Source organism: Apostichopus japonicus, chromosome 12 (assembly GCF_037975245.1).
Source record: "Apostichopus japonicus isolate 1M-3 chromosome 12, ASM3797524v1, whole genome shotgun sequence".
NCBI classification, from domain to species: Eukaryota; Metazoa; Echinodermata; class Holothuroidea; order Aspidochirotida; family Stichopodidae; genus Apostichopus; species Apostichopus japonicus.
In genome coordinates this window covers 4950546-4970268 of record NC_092572.1, presented here as the reverse complement: position 1 = coordinate 4970268, position 19723 = coordinate 4950546, and the positions used below count along the sequence as shown (strand labels likewise).

Below are 19723 nucleotides of genomic sequence, written 5' to 3'. Positions count from 1 at the left end.
AACATCAGTTATCTCTTTCGCTAGTTATTTCTTAAACGTCGGTTTCGCCCTTCACTTAATTAGGTAGAGTATTGCTAGGGCCGACTGTCACAAGTAAAGGAGTAATCCCCCACCTGGACACGTCTCAATCTGCTTAGCGTTCGACACCCGAGACGAATGACATAAATAAATGACAGACCACCAAGAATTTTGCAAAATGAAACATAATTTATTTACAACTCGACCAATGACTTTTTGGTCTCGACAAAAGAAACATATATATACCCAACACAAAAAATACACACGTCGGTTAGCATTCGCTAACCCAACCAACCCTTCCAAATAACTCCTAAGGATCTGCCCTATCGCTTAATTCTTCCCTATCTCTTAGACTTCTTCCCTATCGCTTAGACTTCTTCCCTATTGCTTAGATTTCTTTTCTATCGCTTAGATTTCTTCCGGCTGGTACCCTGCAGGTAAGCTCCAGACGGTACGGCGAGCCCCTCACACCAGCGTAGCCGTCGGGCCCCAACACTGCAACCCTATATGACAAAAGTACAACAAAGCTGCTCTCAGGCATGCGCCAAATGGCAACCATATGACTATACCTATATACACACCAACTAAATATTGTCAATATAGCCCCTATCTGACGTAAAGTCAGCAAGCAACACACAACCAAAAATGGTGTCACTATTTACTAAATAATACCAAGAACCTCCGGGCCAACCCTTATGAAACGAATAATAGCTACTCAATACTATACACGATAATATACAAAATTAACCAAGCCAACCAAAGGCACTGAGGCGAACTAATAATTCGTACACACTTATACGACCTAAAATACCTTAAATGCTTTAAACGCATTTGACCCTAAACAGTAACAAATTCGTATGCCTAAGCATGGATACACATTTTACAAAACTGACTGAATTGTGAGCCATAGACTCTTTAAAATACAATATATTAATTTCTCCACAAATTCTACTGTGCGATCAACAATACAGATACCAAATAAGTGAGTAATACGGACAAAAAATCAACTTACGGGATCGTCTTAATAATAATCCCGGATTAACATGGTCAAACGGCCAGGGACGTAACACACAGTAACACGCCCTTTGCGGTGCACATACACAAAGAAATGTGTCCAAAATGATTTCGTCGAATTAGACAACGGATACACCCAGTAATCCTCAGGATACGCTGATATGGCTTAGGCTAAAACGCAACGCCACAAAATATCAACGTTCCCAATCTTTAGGCTCATACAAAGAAGCCTATAGGCTCATACAAAGAAGCCTGGATAACGGCTAACACACAGAAGCCGAGGAATAAGACGGCGAAGACCGGACGGTGGTGAGACTCACACAGAATGCCTCATCCAACCACACCCCAATCCTTATATAGCGACCTTAAGTTGACCCCTGCCCTTACCCGCCAAAGCACAATCTACGAATTCCGATGGACCCGTTTCCCATTATGCACTAGCTTGGATCTACATACATTACCCGAGAAGAACCCGTCTCCCCATTGTTCACCTCCTAGAATATGCATACATTACTCGAAAGAAGAAATGAACAATTTGCAAAGGCCTAGGCTACCCGGTGGAAATTTCCACCCACAAGGAATGCTAAAATACAATGCAGGCGTGACACCGACAAATTAAATCGTGAGGACTTATTTAATTACAAGTCAAAAAATCCTAACACAAGTATTCCGCTTATGCCCAAATACAATCCCCTCATCAGCTCCATATGAGAACTATCAAACGGTCAATCCGAAGGAGAATCGTTTAAGGTACCCCCATACTAGCTTTCCGTCAACCCCCTAACCTTCGATTCACTTACATTCTCCATATTTCCCAACCCAGTTTCTACCTCCGTAATCAATTTCCGTAGCGAAAAAACCTCGCTGTCACATATGCCCTCATATTTCCCCTGACACTAATTCCCAGTGTCGACTATGGTCTCTTGTGATTCTGAATTCATTCAGTTCTGTAGTAGTCTGATGTGAGTAAATATCTCATCTTGTTAGGATAGAACGGTTGGATTAGGTTATTTTCAATTTTTCTTTAATTTTTGTTATTTGTGTATGCAGAAATAATTCCAGGTTTTCCTTTCACCGGAATAATAACAAAAACAACATTCCAAGAAATATATGCCAGAGTTTGGTAAAAGAGTAATTACCTGTCAGGGGTAGAGTTATTTGTTAAAACAAAGGTAATAAACCAACTTTTTTGAAAGTAAAACTAAATCAATTGTTCTGAGAAAAAAAAAGACCAAAAGGATTTTTATAGAGGAAACACCAGACCATGGTTGCAGCAACTCAGTTTTGATGAAACACGAAAAGTGGGTATCACTCTTTACCTATCACGCGATTAATCCGAGGAAATACAAATATTCGTCCCAGCAACTTTTTAACATTTTGCCAGTAAATTTTGCAGATTTTTTTTACAGTGTACACCATGATTTTTTCTCCATTCTCTGAAAGGTCGTTCTTTATTCGAGTGGCTTGAAACAAACTGAGTTAGTAAAAATTAAGGAGATGATAAATGCCTCCATTCCACTTCCTGTCTGTATTTCAATAATTTACTCAGTTGTATTAGCCTGTAGAAACATTATGAAACTGAAGTGATTCTATCTACCCACAGAAGGTATGTGACAGCATGTGACACTAACAATCTATGCCATGTCAACGCCATTTCTGTTTTCACATCCGGTTGAAAAGAAGTAAAACAAGGTTTGTGATTACCTTTATCAAACATAATTCTTGTTAAAAAATGTTATCTTACTTACAATGCTGCTGAATGATATTGAGAATTGCATATTACATTGTTGGCAATTAGAAATATATCGTTTTCATGCAGAACAAACTACTGTTTGTTGGGTGCTACACAACATTCGTATTTTCAAGCTCATAGGTTTACAACAACTCTCACAAAGAAAAGGTTACGAATCGCGTTACTACAATTTTTTTCTACGACACCAAAAGACACAAATCACCTCCCCTCAATTGGACCAAACAATGATAAACAAAGAGACTTAAGGAATTTCAACTAAAAATCTAGGTCAGTTGTTTTATAACGGCAAAATAAGACAAAATAACGTGCAGTTAAAAATTGAGAAACTTGATTAATTTCCAACCAATTACGGAACTATTAGCGAAAGGGCGTGGTAAGTTTTGTTCATGCTTTATTTTAATTCTACAGCCTTTACCACTAACTATGATTACTAAAGGGATGGATATCATATATAGAGTCATCTAAGTTAAAGGTACAGGATGGAACCTGCAAAAATTATTCACTTGGAATGAAGCAACTAGCTATAAAACAATTCACAACTTATACATATCAAATGTACCACGAAATTGATCAAGTCTATCTTGTGTTTCAATATGAAACTTTCAAAATGACTGCAAATTGGCCTAGCTTAAGGCTAGGTGAACAGTAAGTGAATTCAGTCAGACAATCTTTTCCTTTGGTGCATGCAATTTTAGGATTATATCCCAATATTGGATTAGTGAGAAACCAATTCGAAATCAGTATCTTATGGATACCTGTACTTTATAACACGAAAAGTCAATACGTTTACTTCCTTACGTTTTATGCATATGTGGGCATATCATTTCTCATTAAACCGGAACAAAACACAAGGACATCTAGGCGCACATTTTGTTTGTATGGCTGAAAATTGATTAACTTTTCTGTTTGAATGTATTCCATAGTTGCCAGGGGAACTGATGGAACAATTTTCATATCAAATGGATACAACAATAAAAAAGAGAAAATATCGTAAAGGAAATATCGATTACTTCTCAATGAAATCTGCTAATAATTAAACAAAATATATAACCGATATATAACCTTGTTGTAGAGCATGCAGTACATCTTTGTAAGCTTTCGGTGTAATCGTTTCAACATATTTCAATCAATCCTTTAATCGGTAACCCACTAACAAGATGAAGAGGACCTGCTACTTACCTCTGATTGTCATTCTAGTGATCCCAGCAGGTTTGTGTTATTTTGTCCAGTTACAAATATGCGGAATTTAATTTCCCCTGATTAGTGTTGCTATGCTTGAAGTATCCTAGAAGAGCATGGTATATATATAACAACATTACGGGCAATTTACTGCACGGAATTGGAAAGATGGTTAAGGTTACGAATTTAAGTTGTTGTTTCGTCGGTACCCGTTTGTCATAATGTGTCCTCTAACAAAAGTGGTTATGTTATAGGGCGAAAATTATTATTTTCAATTTCTACTAAAATTTTATCTCAAATTGTATTTTTCAGCTGACAAGTTGATAACAGGTTTAAAAATGCTGCATATATATAGCATATATAACAATGTCACACTTGATAGTTGTACTTCAAGTTAATCTAAAGGAAAAGGAAGATCACTTAGCAAGAATACTTTAATTAGAGTCGGTGCGGAAAATTTACTTGGTTTATTAGAAAAGTTTTATTGCCAAAGAAATATCAGTTTATTTATGTTACTTATTCTATTATTTATTGATTCTAAACGAATCATCACGATAAAGTTGGCATCAGCTCTTTGTTTTCGTTAAAGTGTAAAATGTGCTTTGCAATGTCGTGTATAAACAAAGCGTTGTAACAAATAATGAATTGTTTGCTTTACGATGCACGGAAACTTCGTGAACACAATACAATTTTCAGTGGAAGAAATATGTATTGTTTGAAATGTTGCTACTATTAATTACATAGTTATGCTGCAAATGAGTACAGATAGGGCTACCAATGTTCGTAACAGTAGACTATGCGTGGCAGGTGCATAATATTGTGAAGACAAGATCATGCACCTATATTAACTCTCATCATCGTGTTATACTTACATATGAGTATGAAATAGTATGAAATAAAAAAATATGTGTTACTACTTGCATTGTACTCTCTAAGGAAAAAAGGAGATTTCAAAATGGCGGCCTGCTGAACTAATGGCTCCCAGAGTCCGGCCTGATTTCGAAGCCACTGTTCAGAACCTCACAATATCACGTTTTTCGAATTTGTCATTTTTTTATTTACATGTAAGTAAATAAACAACGAAAACCTGAATGGGAAATAACATTAAAAACGAAAAAAGGTTTAAAAATATAGTACTTAAGTATATCCGATTTGATCTAACGATCTCATAGTTGCACTTCCTGAACTCCACCAAGTGTTTAAAATACAAACACGCAGATCACTCGAAAAACAGACAACCGCAAGGATATATGTTGTATCGATGAATATTGTGAATCTTTCCAAATTTGCAAACATTCAATGTAAAGTATATGATCGATGCGAAACTAAAATATTGTGCCATTTACATTAAAGTGTCGTTGGAGTGATCGAAAAACCAACAAATAAAGCATTTGCCATCATATGCTCTGTGTTTCTTCTTTGAATTCACACAGCGAAATGAAACAATGAGGTTTTAATTTACAGGCTGGAAGCAAAGCAATGCCCTATTAGTTTTGACAGGAAGAGTATAAATATTAAATACGTAGATAGTAAAAAATATTTATAAATACACACATTTCATACCAAGTTTAGACATCAAATAATTTGTGATGATTGCAGCAGCTAATAGGCATTGATGGGCTCTATAGCAGCAATATTTCTTGTTGAATAAAATTCATTTGTAACCTGCATTTGTCTTCTATTGCCATTCCGCCCGATCCTTTTATGTTATCTTAAAAATAAATTACTTAATTATAATTTCCCTTAATTTCCCCTCTTATCGGTACTAGAGGTTTATAATGCCTTGATGCGAAGCTTGGCAGATCATATGTATTTACCACCAATTAAAAAAATTGTCATTTTAATTTTTTTACCCCGTCTCATTTATTCACGATTATTAAACATGTATGTGGTACATCGATTATATTTAGAGTTCTGATAACGACATAGGTATGTCATCTGAATGATACAAAGGAATCATTAACATAATGTGAAAATTGATTCTGAATTGAGTATTTCTTCTTCTCCACTTATACGAAATATATGTATACATATCAAAAAAAAAACATAGATGATAAGCAGAGGTTAAGTCAAGAGTCGCAGAGTTCATTGAATGAATGAGAAAAACAAGTCCTTAATGCAATGTATTTTCTACGAGCAAAGATAGTAGAGTTTCGCTTCGAGGCAATGTGCTTCTCAACGTTAAGAATGAATTTCATTTTATAGAAGAAATTGTAGCAGTCAGGCTTAACATTGTTTTGTTTACAATTGAAGATAAAGTATTTTATGTGAAGGATAAAAAAAATTCAATGGGTCGTAACCTGTTACCAGTTTACCGAAGAAAAAATCTCTTTTTGAGCAGATAAACTGTCTACCAAAAAATTTCTGCTCGCAATCTAAAAAGAAATTAGGCGTCACATGACAGGACCAGGATAAATGTTCAATAGTTTCCTCTTCAATATTGCAAAATGTACAGAGTTGAGAAGCCGCTATTTTCATTAAATTTAAAAGCCGATTGGTTCCTAAGATTCGGTGTAAGAATCTGAATTGGAAATATTGTAGTTTTGCTTCAGAAAGCGTACGGGAAGGCACCTTAAATATCACTAACCAATCGTCTTGAGAGAAGTCAAAGGTAACGCTCCATTTAGAGCAGGCTTTTGGCGGGAGTGAAATACAGTCTATAAGGCGAGGATAGACTACTTGTGACAATTTAGAAATGCTAGACATAAGATTGACATGGTGATATTGCTGTTCCTCGACACCGTTTTCTAAACTGACAGAATCTTTCCAACTTCTAGGACTTGCAGAAATGATCCCATGAAAACAAGTAAAAGGATACCTTAATATCTTAAATTTGGTTAGAAAAGCATTGGAGGACAATGGCTTCCCATCTGGCAAAAATATATCCTTAACAAACAGTAAACCGGCAACGTGAAGTTTTTTGTCATAAACAATGGTATTATCAATTCTAATAAAATAATTATTCCAAAGGATTTGATCACCAAAGTGATCCGAAGGATTCTTAAAGGTAACTTTACTCCAAGCTATGCAAATTTGCTTAATGAAGATATTTTTGATACAGGAAATATCCTCGACATGAAAATTACATTTGAAAGCAACTCTTTACCGAACGGCGAAAGAGAGGAATGAAAAAAGAGCTTCCAATACCCATAGTGTTGGTATTATTACAATAACGCTTGACCCATGAGGTTTTAAGAGCTTCCACAAAGCTATGAACATGTATTATTTTTAAACCTCCCTTTTCAATTGGGTTGTACATAGTAAGTCTCTTAACTTGTCAGGATTCCCGTTCCAAATGAAGTCAAAAAGAATGCTTTGGATTTTATTAATAAAGTCTTTTGGGGGGTGTAGGCAGAACCTGAAAAAGGAAGACGAGTTGGCTGATTGCAAAAGACTTCACTATTGTGTTTCTGCCAATAGGTGTGAGATCAATCCCATTCCAAACTCTAAGCTGGTGTTTCAGCCTAGATAGCTTCTCCTCATAGTTTAAGCGAAAGAGATCGTTACCATTGTGAGTGAAGTTGACACCGAGATACCTAATAGGAGAGGTAGTAATCAAAATATTGAATTCACTGACATGAGCTGGGTTATTTGAAATGCAAGGACCCAGGGGGGGGGAAAACTGGGATTCGCTGAGGTTAATTTTGAGACCTTATGATAGTCGAAAATGCTCTAAGGTATTCAGCACCTTAACAGTGCTGTTGCGGGTACCGTCTAAAAATAAAGTGGTGTCGTCGGCATACTGCAGTACTTTAATCTCCCGCCCAAATATGTTTATCCCCTTGACCGATTAGTCACAAATAATTTTTCTAGCTAAAATATCTGCACATAGAATAAAGAGGTACGGGCTAAGGGAACAACCCTGCCTCATACCTCTCTGAATAGGGAAGAAACATGTCGAATAATCATTATTTAGAACACAGGAAGAACTACCAGTGTAGAGTGTTTTGATCCAACGTCGAAAACTGTTCCCGAAGTTGAAATAAATAAGGGTGTGGTCAATAAAATCCCAATCGATACAATCAAAAGCTTTTTCAAAATCAATAAAGAACAAAGACCCGGAATGTTATTTGTGGTAGTGTGGTAGTGTGATCGATTAAGTCAAGCACAAACCTAATGTTTTCCCCAATAAACTTATTTTTGATAAAACCAGTCTGGTTATCCCCAACAGTTTTGTCGACGACCCGTTTTAACCGGTTGGCTCATGCTTTTGCTCCTATCTTGTAGTCAGTGTTAAGGAGACTAATAGGCCTATTGTTAGCTATAACATTATTACGTGTATGTATATAAAACTCAGTAGAGAGACCATCACTACCAGGAGATTTACCGTTGGCCATTGAGCCAACGGTAAATGACATTCATCTAAAGTAATGGGCCCGTCGCAAGAACTGGGGTCCGATTCCTCAGAGTGAAAGTCAGCCAAATCTCTAATAAAATATGAAGGATAACATTGTGAATGAGAGTATTAAGTACTATTTCACGAAGAATTTCTCTACTGTTGGTGGTGACATTGCCCCTGTTCATATTTAAGCTAAATATGCTGTTATTTGCCTTGTTGCGTCTTTCTAACTTCAGAAAATATTTAGTGTTTTTTTTTCACCAGCCTCAACCCAACGAGCTCTCGACCGAACAATAATGCCATGAAGCTTGTCATGATAAAAACCTTTAATTTATTACGGGCATTATGTGGTTTTTCATACAACTCTCTTTCCAGGTTGGAGATACTGCGTAAAATTTCGATTTGAATGAATGAATTTGAATCGATAAAACCAGTATAGAGTGGTCAGATTGAAGAGGAGGCTGAAATTCAATATTGACGATTTTACCTACAAGACTACGAAATATAAAGAAAAAATCTAATCTCAATGTATATCGGCAATGTTAGAATGCCAGCTGAAATCTTTTAAGAGAGGGTTTCTCTCTCCAGATATCGACCAGGCTTTGAATATCCATGAGAGCTAGGCATTCATCACGGACTTTTAAAGTTTGTTCTAGGTCACCACCGAGTTTATCAATGGCAAGGTTAAATACAAAGTTTAAATCCCCACCCCAAATGATAGAATAAGTATTGAACGAATTTAAAGTTGTTAGTATTTAGGTCAACAATTTCTCTTCAAATTCATTCATTGCTGTTTTCTGGATTTGCTATTTAGATGTAACTGAATGGAATCTTTATTCGGAAGGTGTCGTTTGTATAAAACCACCTTCGTATTAGTTGATATGCGCAACGGGGACTAAAGGGAAAAGGGAGTGGAGGGGCATAAATATGTTATACAATAGTCTATTATATTTCACGAAAAGTGTTACAGTTATTACCAGAACGATCAGACTATATTGTAGTGGCTCTTTTGTCTGATTTAGTGGTTATACCTCATATAGTCTCTGATCGTTTATTGGCCTATTAGAGACAATCTAAGAGTTTAAGATGACACATCTACGATCGTCCCTGTCAACACAGCTCTGTTGAATCAACCATTTCTAGGATGTTAAATAAGGGTGTTGTTTTATATCGTGCCTCATGATTATGAATAGTGATTCGTTGAATATGTTTCATTAACTTATTGACTAACAAGACAAATATATCATATTATCCCACTTTCCTAATTTTAGATGCAAGCATCTGTTACTCTCACCACAGAACGTCTGATCGTAGCTCCATTTTCAGACAGACTAGCTGCCACGGGGATCATGACTTAGAAGTGCCACCCGATTCGTCCATTGTGACATCACTGCTAAATTTTATACCAGACAGACACTACCAAGGTAAGTTACTAAACTAAATATTTCCATGACACCAGATACCATTTTAAGCAATAATGTAAACAATAATGATTTTTTAAAATAGTACTAAGGAACATTGGGTTACCTTGTACAATTACCCTAATATTCCTAATTTGAGAGTATTCAATGGAATATGGTATGATGTAGGTATACAACCGACTACTCGAATATCGTTGCTTTATATCTCAGATATCAGGATTTCATTCATGATATACAGAGACAATTTGTTAGCAAATGTTGAATGGTAAAATTAAGGACATTTCTTGGATTGCCTAATTTAAAAGGTTGAATCATTTGGTCTCTTATCGGCCCTAATTTAAAATAAAAATCACGATGAGAACATTTTGAATCGTTTGATAATTCAGATCTGCCGAACGAGAGCGATTAGCTACAGCTCTGCCTAACATATGGGGGAAATGGCTATAATAGGATATATGTGTCTACAAGTAAGCAACGCCTACAACGAATGTCTTGATATGGGCACGTGGGTTCTAGAGATGAACACTTGTAGCAAAATGAAATGTTATTATTCTAAAATGTTTAAAAAAATTAGTAAGCTTTTCCGAATATTTGAGAGAAGAGCTAGTAGAGTAGGCACACTCGCAAGGATGCATGAAATTTCTCAGTATTATAGAATATGTATATATATATATCCTTACCGTTTTCGCACCTCTGGACATACAATCAGCGTCCATAGCCTATTGGTTAGGGTGTCCGCATATAAAGCGGGAGGACTGGGTTCGAATGACTGTGGAGGCTGGAAGTTTATTCACTGTTCTTGATTTTCCAACTCACTGCGATTTCAATTATATATATTCATTTGCCTTTGTCGTTTACCTCCATTTCATTAATACAGTCAAAGTTCAAAGTATCTCTTTCGAGATCCGGCTTTAGGGATCACAAATGATTTCGAATTGGTCAGCATGATGTTTGATCTCTAGAGTAAGGCAAATATGTCACCAAACAGAACTAGTATTGTTCGATACAGGTGCCAAACGCCTACAGTGGAATTACGACCTTCCTTACCGGTTTCGAACCTCTGAACATACAATCAGCGTCCAAAACCACGTGGTAAGGGTGTCCGCATATAAAGAAAACAAATTGTGCCGTTGAAACGATGTCTGTTTTACATTGCTTCAATAACGGTTTTCCAAACGTTTTCAAATAGTACTAAGGAATTTTGAATAATTTTGGATAATTACCTAATATACCAATTTGACTTATTATTAGAGTTTTGTTTTCTAGCAACATTTGTCAGGATTCATGATATACAGATATAGTATGTTAACAGTTTTTAAGGACAACTTAAGGAAATTTGTTGACAAAACATTCTGGATTGCTTACTTTAAAAGGCTGAATCAAGCCGTCACTAAATATAAAATAACATGATGAGAACATTCTGAATCGAATGATCAATCAGATCTGCCGAACGTGGGCGATTAAATACATCTCTGTCTAACTCATTGGGGAAAGTTACTATAATGGGCTATGTTACTATTCTAAAGGGTTTAAATGTAGATCTGTAGAAGGAAAACAATTTGTTAACTTTTCTTAAAATACGTTTAATTGCCTCGAACTTTAAATCCGTAACTGAACGTAAGCGAAAAGAAATCGATTGGATCTTTCGTATTAAGTCTTACATCACGGGACTCAACAAAGACTTGGAACCCCTAAAACACTACCAGTTCATCAAACAAATGTAATCCCTTCTTCCTATTATTTGCTCGTTAGTCCGCTTCCTGTATAGTCATGATTTATTTTGTTATATTTTCATCAATGCCACTGACACTTATCTAACGTCATACCAGTCAGAAATCAGACTGCGACTTTTGACCGTTATTTTGCAATCATTAAACACTTCGCAAAAGCGGTGAAATGCATTGTGGGAGCTTAGTCCATCACTACATTTCAGTACACTGCAGCTTGGATATCGTCTGAAAATCCGTTTTAATACATATTCATAGAGCAGCAATCGAATTGCTTGAACCAAAACCTTGAAGAAAAGAAGTTAAATATTCATTAAATATCTGTTTGCGACGATATCGGACTCACGATGTGGATGAAATTCGGAAATTTCTTCGCCCCGGCTTGAAAAATAAAAACGAAACGTGAGTAAAAACCTTTCATCTTTCGAATTGCACATTTTCCGTTTTCAAGAAGGTACTACCTCCATCGTCCGGTCAATGGTATAAAACAAATTGAACAATGATTTTGGGCTAAATTCGGAGTTGTTCCAGCATTCTGGGTTGAATTAAAGTGACATTTGTAAGGTTGCTCTTGATCACCGGCATCAACGTATCCTATCGTGGTTAATTGAATATGTACATGTGTATGCGCATTACCATAGTGTGTATCCTAGGGTTATAGTTTTAAGTATTCTACAGTACAGTGTATTCATATTACGGGACCTTGTGTTTATGAATGATGTTAGACATTGTTTACGAATACAATGTCGTTTCCTTGAATTTTAGGGTAGTGCTAGTACTGTAGTGACCGAGCAGTAGGACCCTACAGTACAACTACACAATACTAGGCCTATGCTGGTAATTTTAAGTTTACTACTGACTTCTGCCACTGGTGGTTGTCAGCAATGGCAATACCTTCATACCAGCCCAGCTACTACTACTAGTAGTATTAAATGTACTAGTACATATAATAGTACTTGAAAATTAAAAAGCTTACATTTAAAGAAAAAGGGACTGCCTTGGTCGGCTCTGGTTAGTACTAAGTAGTTTTACCCTTGTGTGATTTAATCCGGTGTACCTAGATACCTAGGTTGGTCAAGTCAGTGACAGGTGAACATTGGTTCTGCACTGAATTTTTGTACATTGTTCACAACACATTTTGGTAGTATTCTTTTGTGTGTGAATTCATATTGCACTTATTTTTTTTTTTGATTGTGCATGTGCCCATTTCACTTTGTTTCAAAGTTCTTCAACTTGTACTGTTGTATGTCTCTGTCATTTTCAGAGAGAAAATGCATTTACAAGTTCCACTACAATGTTACGTAATATGGGCTTGTTGCAACTAATCTCTGCCTGTTGCATTTTAAAAGCAATGTGAAGTCATTCGTCATGTGACTTTATATATTGTCTCCTATTATCCAATGTTCTGTTAATATTTATTTTTGTTTTCTTTTATTTTCAGGACTCTTTCTGCATCTGCGGGTTGGATTCTCCTATGTGGGCAGTTGGGATATAGTACATGCATCGATATTCGAGACAATTGTAGCCTGCAATTATTTCAAGTTGCTTCCTTAATGTGTTTTTTTTTACATCATTCAGTTTCAACAAATATGCATGTGTAAAATAAAAACCTCACCATATTATCTTCATTGTCATACATCATGTGGCAAATATTGATGCAATTGCATGTGGTTGTTTTTGTAGGTCCAGGTTGAAATAATGTTGCGGTGGAATGGGAAGTCAATTGTGCATCTTTTGTTCCTTGCAGAAAGTACACGAACCTAAGCATTTAATAAGGCTCAAGTTGATTTTTGTGTTTATGCATATGTGACACCTACGTTTGATAATTCACTGTGTAGACACAATCTAATGGGTAAAAGTGACCTGTTCTTGTTGCTTTGTCACAGGGTCAAACCTGACAAATTTCAAATAATGACAAGTCGTGGTACTCATCATGAATACTAATGAGGCCACAATTTCAAAGTTAATGTTTCAAAAATATAGTCCCAGCAATTGGTCTAACTGCATTGAGACATTGTGGTTGTTGGCCGATGACAGGTAAATGATAATATTTGGTATATTGATTATGTATATTAATGAGGGGATGTGGCTTAATACTAAGATTGGGTGGCCCATTAACCCTATACAGTAATATGGCATTTGTTCACCAAGGTATAATAGATATTTTAATTAAAGCTTGTTTCAACAGGCTACTAATCAAGTAATTTCCAGTCAAGAGTGTAAAGTCAGATCAATTTGCTGGTCCTTGCAAAAACGCAAGTGGAGAAATTGTGAAAGTTTTGCTGTCGCACAGGTTGTTACATTGTTACTTCACCCTGAATTTTCTCGTTACATATTTGCTGACACCTCATAAACATCTTAATGTGCTTGCTAAGAACAGAAGTAAAATGCTAAAGTCAGTTTTGTCAATCTCACTCACATTAACTTACCAAACAATTATTTTGTCATGAGTGTTTGTTCATGAAACAGCATGAAACATTTCCTTTACTTTGGCCGTACCAAAACAGTTCATTGAAGACATAGTCATCCAATTCTTTCAATTAAAATTACACCTTTTAACTTACATTTATGGAAAAGCGTCTTTATACTGTATCTGTTGTGTTTCTTTGAAGTTTTTTGAATGATTTCTAAAGGTAGTCAGTATAGGCCCCAAATTATAGCACGCTATAATTGCTCGAAGTTTTCAAAAAGTACTTTCCTTGAGGTCTTTACTCTTTGAATTGTTCTCAGACATTTTGTCTCAGTGAGCAAAAATACAAATAGTTTAAGAATTTTGACAAAGGTGACCATAGTTGAATATCTAGCATATTTGTGGCAAATACAGCATGGTAACATTATTTTTATGGGTTTCAAATCAATTTAAAATTGCGGTTTTCTAATGAGCAACTATCAAAAGTATTGTGTGTTCATATATTTGATGAACAACACCTTAGTACAAACTACTAAGTATTGCTTAACCTCTTCTCTAATTTTAAACAAGTAATTCTTTTAAGGTTTCTTTTAACCTTTTTTTTTAAGGCAATCAGTCTTTCAGGTAAAAGTAATTTTCCTCCAATAAAAGAGAAATTCCTTTACAATTGGTATTCTATTTGATTCTTTGTTTGTCAAAGGTGTCAGAAATTGGATCTTGTACCTCATACCACATGTCCATAAGACTAATAATATTTACAGCTCCTTAAAGACAAACATGCTATTCTGCTCCTCTGTTCCTTTAATTGCAGTCTCTTGCAAGAAAGTGATTACAGTTATGCAGTTGCACATACTTATCCATCACCATGCAAGTTATGCAACAGGCGGATACCTCCTGTGGGTGGGGTGGGGGTGGGGATTGTTCCTATCAATAATTATTTTGACTTCACCTCTCATGGCATGCTAAGGAATATGCAGTGCAATGTTACTATGATAAGGTTAAGCACATGCAGAGAAATTAATTCGCGATAGTAACCACACCCCCACTCTTTGAATTGCATGCTCAAGGTTTCAGAAAGGGTGTGATGTAATATGCTAAGCACATCACTAGTCTGAGATCACCCACCACCTCCCCCAGCACACACCATCGTTGAAACGTGCAATTGAAACCGAACCAGGTGATTGAGCATCGGCTGCTACGTAGTGCTTATGAATATCCCTACGAACCGTGGAAACGAGTTGAATGTAGAACTGGATCATATGATGCTAACTTCTATACAAATTCAGTCATCACTGAATTTGTCTAACATCACTCGGTGCCGTGTGGACTGAATTTTGACTGGTTGTTTTCTAGCAACCTGAAATTTTACGAATGTTTTCATTTGTGGTATGGATTTATCCAAGCAAAAACCTATATAAACCTATTACATCTGCTAAAATCGATCGAAGTATGTACACTGGCTTCTGTGTTGTTGCATTCCAGCGCATACGCTGTGTTAAATGTATAGCTGTATATAGGATGCTAACTTGTTAAAATTTCAAAGATGGCGGCCGAACATCACCCGCGAGCATTGGAGACATGTGAAATGAATTGTGATCGGCCGTTTTCAAGCAGACTGTGATAATTGACGGATGTTTCTGTGTTTAGAATGAAAGTATCTAACTGTTTGTGAACATTTGGCGTTTGTTCCGGTATTTTAAGTCTTTTATGAGTCGATTTCATGATCGGTCGCTACGGCTTTTGCAGCCGTGACCTAAATATCACCTGTAATTTAGCGGATTTCCTGTGAGTATTTCTGTTCGAATTTATCGCTAGTGGTAAGTCAGAAACCTTTTTATCTTAGTTTCCAGGTTCAGTAGACATTTGAATGAGGTTTTAATGAAAACAACACATTTATTTCAACATTTATTTGTCGTCTCCAGGGGCGTATCCAGGATTTTCCAATAGGGGGGGGGGCGCCAGGCATGAATGATCGCCGTCCTGGGGGATGGGTCTAAGGGGAGGGGTGTACAATTTTTGCTTTCAAAGAAGGGCTGAAATGCAAAATGGTGTCATATGCATGGGCGGCGATCCGTACTTCCGAGTGGGGGGGGGGGGGGATATGACCTTGTTGACTATCTAACAAGAAAATTTTGGGATTAACAAACCCTCTAGATGGCCGAAAACGGCACTTCCCGAGGTTTCCAAGCCGCATATACCCAACTTTAAAATAGGGATGTCATGTCCGAAATATCTCATAATCAGGATCCAAAATACTTTTTTTTTTAAATTTCGGGTGTTATTTTGGGAAAATTGCCCCTGTCAATCTTGTTTCAGGCGCAACGTTAGAATGTTCGAGAGCTCTGTTATATTATTCGATGAAGAAAATGGCCTCATGCGGCCTATACACATGCAATACACAATTACACATAGTTACATTCCTAGGTACCGATTGCTAGGGCATCCAGGTGAAACGTGTATTAAGCATTACCCTGGTTACATGAGATTCTCAGCTGTTCGAGGGAACATGTACGTGTGTAGGCCTACTATAGGGCCTATATGAATACTATGAGGGTGCATATATGTACTATATCAATACCGTGGGCGCAATAATACATTTTGTTGTTATAGGGCCAATGAAGCCTACAGTCAACTATTTTTGCTTTATAAAGACGCTTTATTTGAAAAGATCGCACTGCGTTTATGGCAGCCGAGAAATGAAGCTAAAAAAGAGCCGTACATTAACGAAGATGCATAAATGTAGGCATGAAAATATTCTTATCCCTGGCATTTGGTGGGGGGGGGGGATATGGTGCATTACATCCCCCCACCCATTTTCATGGGGGGATATATCCCCCCTCCACCCAGGATCGCCGCCCATGGCCATATGTGATCCATTTTTCGACCTTAATAATAAGCAACATTTCCAGTAAATATGGACACAAAATGCACAATTTAGTATGGCTGGCATGTCATTTAGTGTTTATAGTGATAATACAAACACAATTACCATCTATGTTTCTAAAACTATTATGCCGCCGAACTTCGCCAGAACCTTTTTTTGGCAAACAAAAAATAAAGCATACGGGAGGGGGGGGGGGGGTTGAGCGATCACCGACATCTCACATAAAGGTCGTCATCAATTTTTTTTTTTTTTTTTTGCTAAACTTTTTTTTTTTTGGTGACGGCCAATAGGGGGGGCGCGCGCCTGTTGCGCCCCCCCTGGATACGCCCCTGGTCTCTCAGTGAACGATTACCGCCGAAATTCAAAATGTCACCAAAGCTTAATAAATTCCGGCGAACCTTGGGTCTGCTTCCCAACTGATACTTTCATTGTGTTACATTTTGAACTTTTCATTCCACTGCCAAGTATTGCTGACGAAGGTCCTAGGGGCACCGAAAATTCCAATTCCAACATATTTTCTTTAACAATACTCCTTATTTGTGAAATATGAGTCATATCTAATTTCTTTACTTTTTTTAATAATATTTTCTTTTTGAGCTTAAATGGATTTTCTTTGTATTAAATATGTATATATATATATATATTTATATATATGCAGATATATATGTTTATACCCTCTTCCCAGATGTTAATGAACGTACTGTAGGTACTCCATGTGACGGTGCAACGGAGCATAGATTGCTCAATATGACACAAGACAATTCTACAACAAAGGAGAGAGTAAACCGTAAGTGTCTTCGGTTGATGGTAGCCAACTATAAATATAAAGGTACCGTTGACAGAAATGTTAATAAACTGAACTTACAGCATTGTACCTCAGGACAATAATCAACCTGTGTTTATTCCTTATAAAGTTAGTGTTGGACATTTCTCCTACCATCAGTAATGTTGCACTTACAATGTTTAAAATTCCAATGTAAACTGAAACATTGGGATTTATTTTATTTCAGTAGAACTGATAACAACATTTAGCAAGATATAGATAAAAGGAAATTATTGAAAGATATCATAATGGTGAACTTACTGAGATTGAAATATTGGGAGGTGATTCTTTATGTCATTCTTTTTCATTTTTCTCTCTACCTTTGTAAACGACTGACTTATGACTGAAATAGACCAATCGATGTACTGGATTAGTAACTATACGTCAACTTGGTCTGACGCAGTGGACAGATGCCGTCAATTGTTCAACAATGGTCACCTCGTGCACATTGACAACGAAGAGGAGAATAATGAAGTAAATGCAATTCGATATCAAGCCAACATATCGAATGCAAACATCTGGATAGGCATCCATGACTCGGAAAAAGAAGGTAACAAACAAACACATTAAACCAGCCATTGTCTTTGGTCGATACCTCCACAAACCGTGCCCAGAAATATATATATATATATATATATATATATATATATATATTATGGCAAAAACTACGGCTGTTTGTGATTAAATTAATCACAACGCTCTCATTGACTTACTTTTACACTAAACTGAAAGCAACATTTCTTTACCGAACAAACTTCTTACTTGGGTATTTATAATGGGGTCTGTAAAACACAAGTTCTATGTACATCAAGCCTTGTGGGTCACAGTGATGAACTCGTATTGGCCATCTACCCAAATTTTTGGAATGAGATCTGCGACTACATGGATTGTCAACTTGTTGTCTTTCTATTTTCTTTCAAGGAGAATGGATATATGAGGACGGTAGCCCACTGACGTATCACAATTGGGAAGAAGGACAACCAAATGATTTGAGAGGCCAAGACTGCGCAGTGACTAAAAATAATGGTCTCTATTCCGACATAAAATGCACGAAAAGTCACTATTTTTGCTGTGAATATTACCTTTAATACCATTAATTAAGAAGAGAAGGAACAACAGGAATTAAAGCAGTAAAGAAAACATTTAAGCTTTAAGAACACTCTCCTTATCTCTTGTTGAGCTTCAGATGATGTAACACATACAGACATAATATCTACTAGTTATACGAAATTGAATGCAGACATGTCGGTACACCTTCTACTAATTAAACGCCGAAATATCAATTGAAAGAAACGCATTTTTCAACCATTGATGGGATGTAGATGCTTTAATGACAAAATGGAAGAAAACAGAAGAAAGTAAATATATGAATGACGAAGAATGGTCTGTGATGGACTATAGAGATATTGATAAGGACGTCAGATGTAGCCATGGATTGGGTGCGTGTGGGTGCGCGCGCGTGTGTGAATATTACGTAGATACTTTGTAAAAGACGGAATTGAACAATATGGATAGAAACACCGATAATCACAGAAGAAAAGAATGTTTTCTAAATAATCTTGTCTTGTGCTCGCCTTGTCTTGTGTTGCTTTCGTTGAGCTTTTACGCAAATACGACCGAATGAACGAAGACAATATTAACTGGTATATATACACACACACATACACCCACACATGTTGGTTTTACGTTGCAACCGAGGACCCCATTGTATTTTCCATTGTTCAAATCCACGTACCCTAACCTTAACAATACCCCATACAATAGAAATTCTTCTGAGGACGTGGTGATTCTTTAGAAATCACAACCGAGGACCTGGAATTCTATTGTTCAAGTCCTCGGTCAGATAGAAAAACAAACGCACACACAAATATAAATATATATATATATATATATATATATATATATAGAGAGAGAGAGAGAGAGAGAGAGAGAGAGAGAGAGAGAGAGGTGGAGAGAGAGGTGGAGAGAGAGGGAGTTGGTTGGTTGGCGTCTATCTTGGCGCAGAGTGCTCTATGGTAGCATACGCCCATTAAAAGCCCCATTGACTTACACACTAAATCACAAAAGTAATGTGGTCTCTAAGTCTAGATAGAAGTTTTCACTAGCTAAACGCTACCCATCACCGGATAGCTGACAAGTTGGCCTTTCATGGCAT

The 19723-nt window shown here is 36.6% G+C and overlaps 1 protein-coding gene across 4 annotated transcripts; it reads left to right on the top strand.

Moving 5' to 3' along the window:
- The first annotated feature begins 3869 nt into the window (after nucleotides 1-3869).
- Nucleotides 3870-19424, top strand: LOC139977511 (perlucin-like). Of its 4 annotated transcripts, none has more exons than XM_071986863.1 (5): nucleotides 3870-3994; nucleotides 9575-9727; nucleotides 17431-17532; nucleotides 17921-18118; nucleotides 18490-19424. In XM_071986863.1, the coding sequence occupies exons 1-5, from the start codon at nucleotides 3943-3945 to the stop codon at nucleotides 18654-18656; spliced, it is 672 nt and encodes a 223-aa protein (XP_071842964.1). In that variant the 5' UTR covers nucleotides 3870-3942; the 3' UTR covers nucleotides 18657-19424. The 4 variants fall into 4 exon arrangements, 2 of the variants coding, with proteins under 2 accessions (XP_071842964.1, XP_071842965.1); XR_011796578.1 differs by lacking the exons at nucleotides 3870-3994; nucleotides 9575-9727 and adding exons at nucleotides 11549-11853; nucleotides 12893-15678; XR_011796579.1 differs by lacking the exons at nucleotides 3870-3994; nucleotides 9575-9727 and adding exons at nucleotides 11549-11931; nucleotides 12893-15678.
- The last annotated feature ends 299 nt before the right edge of the window (nucleotides 19425-19723 follow it).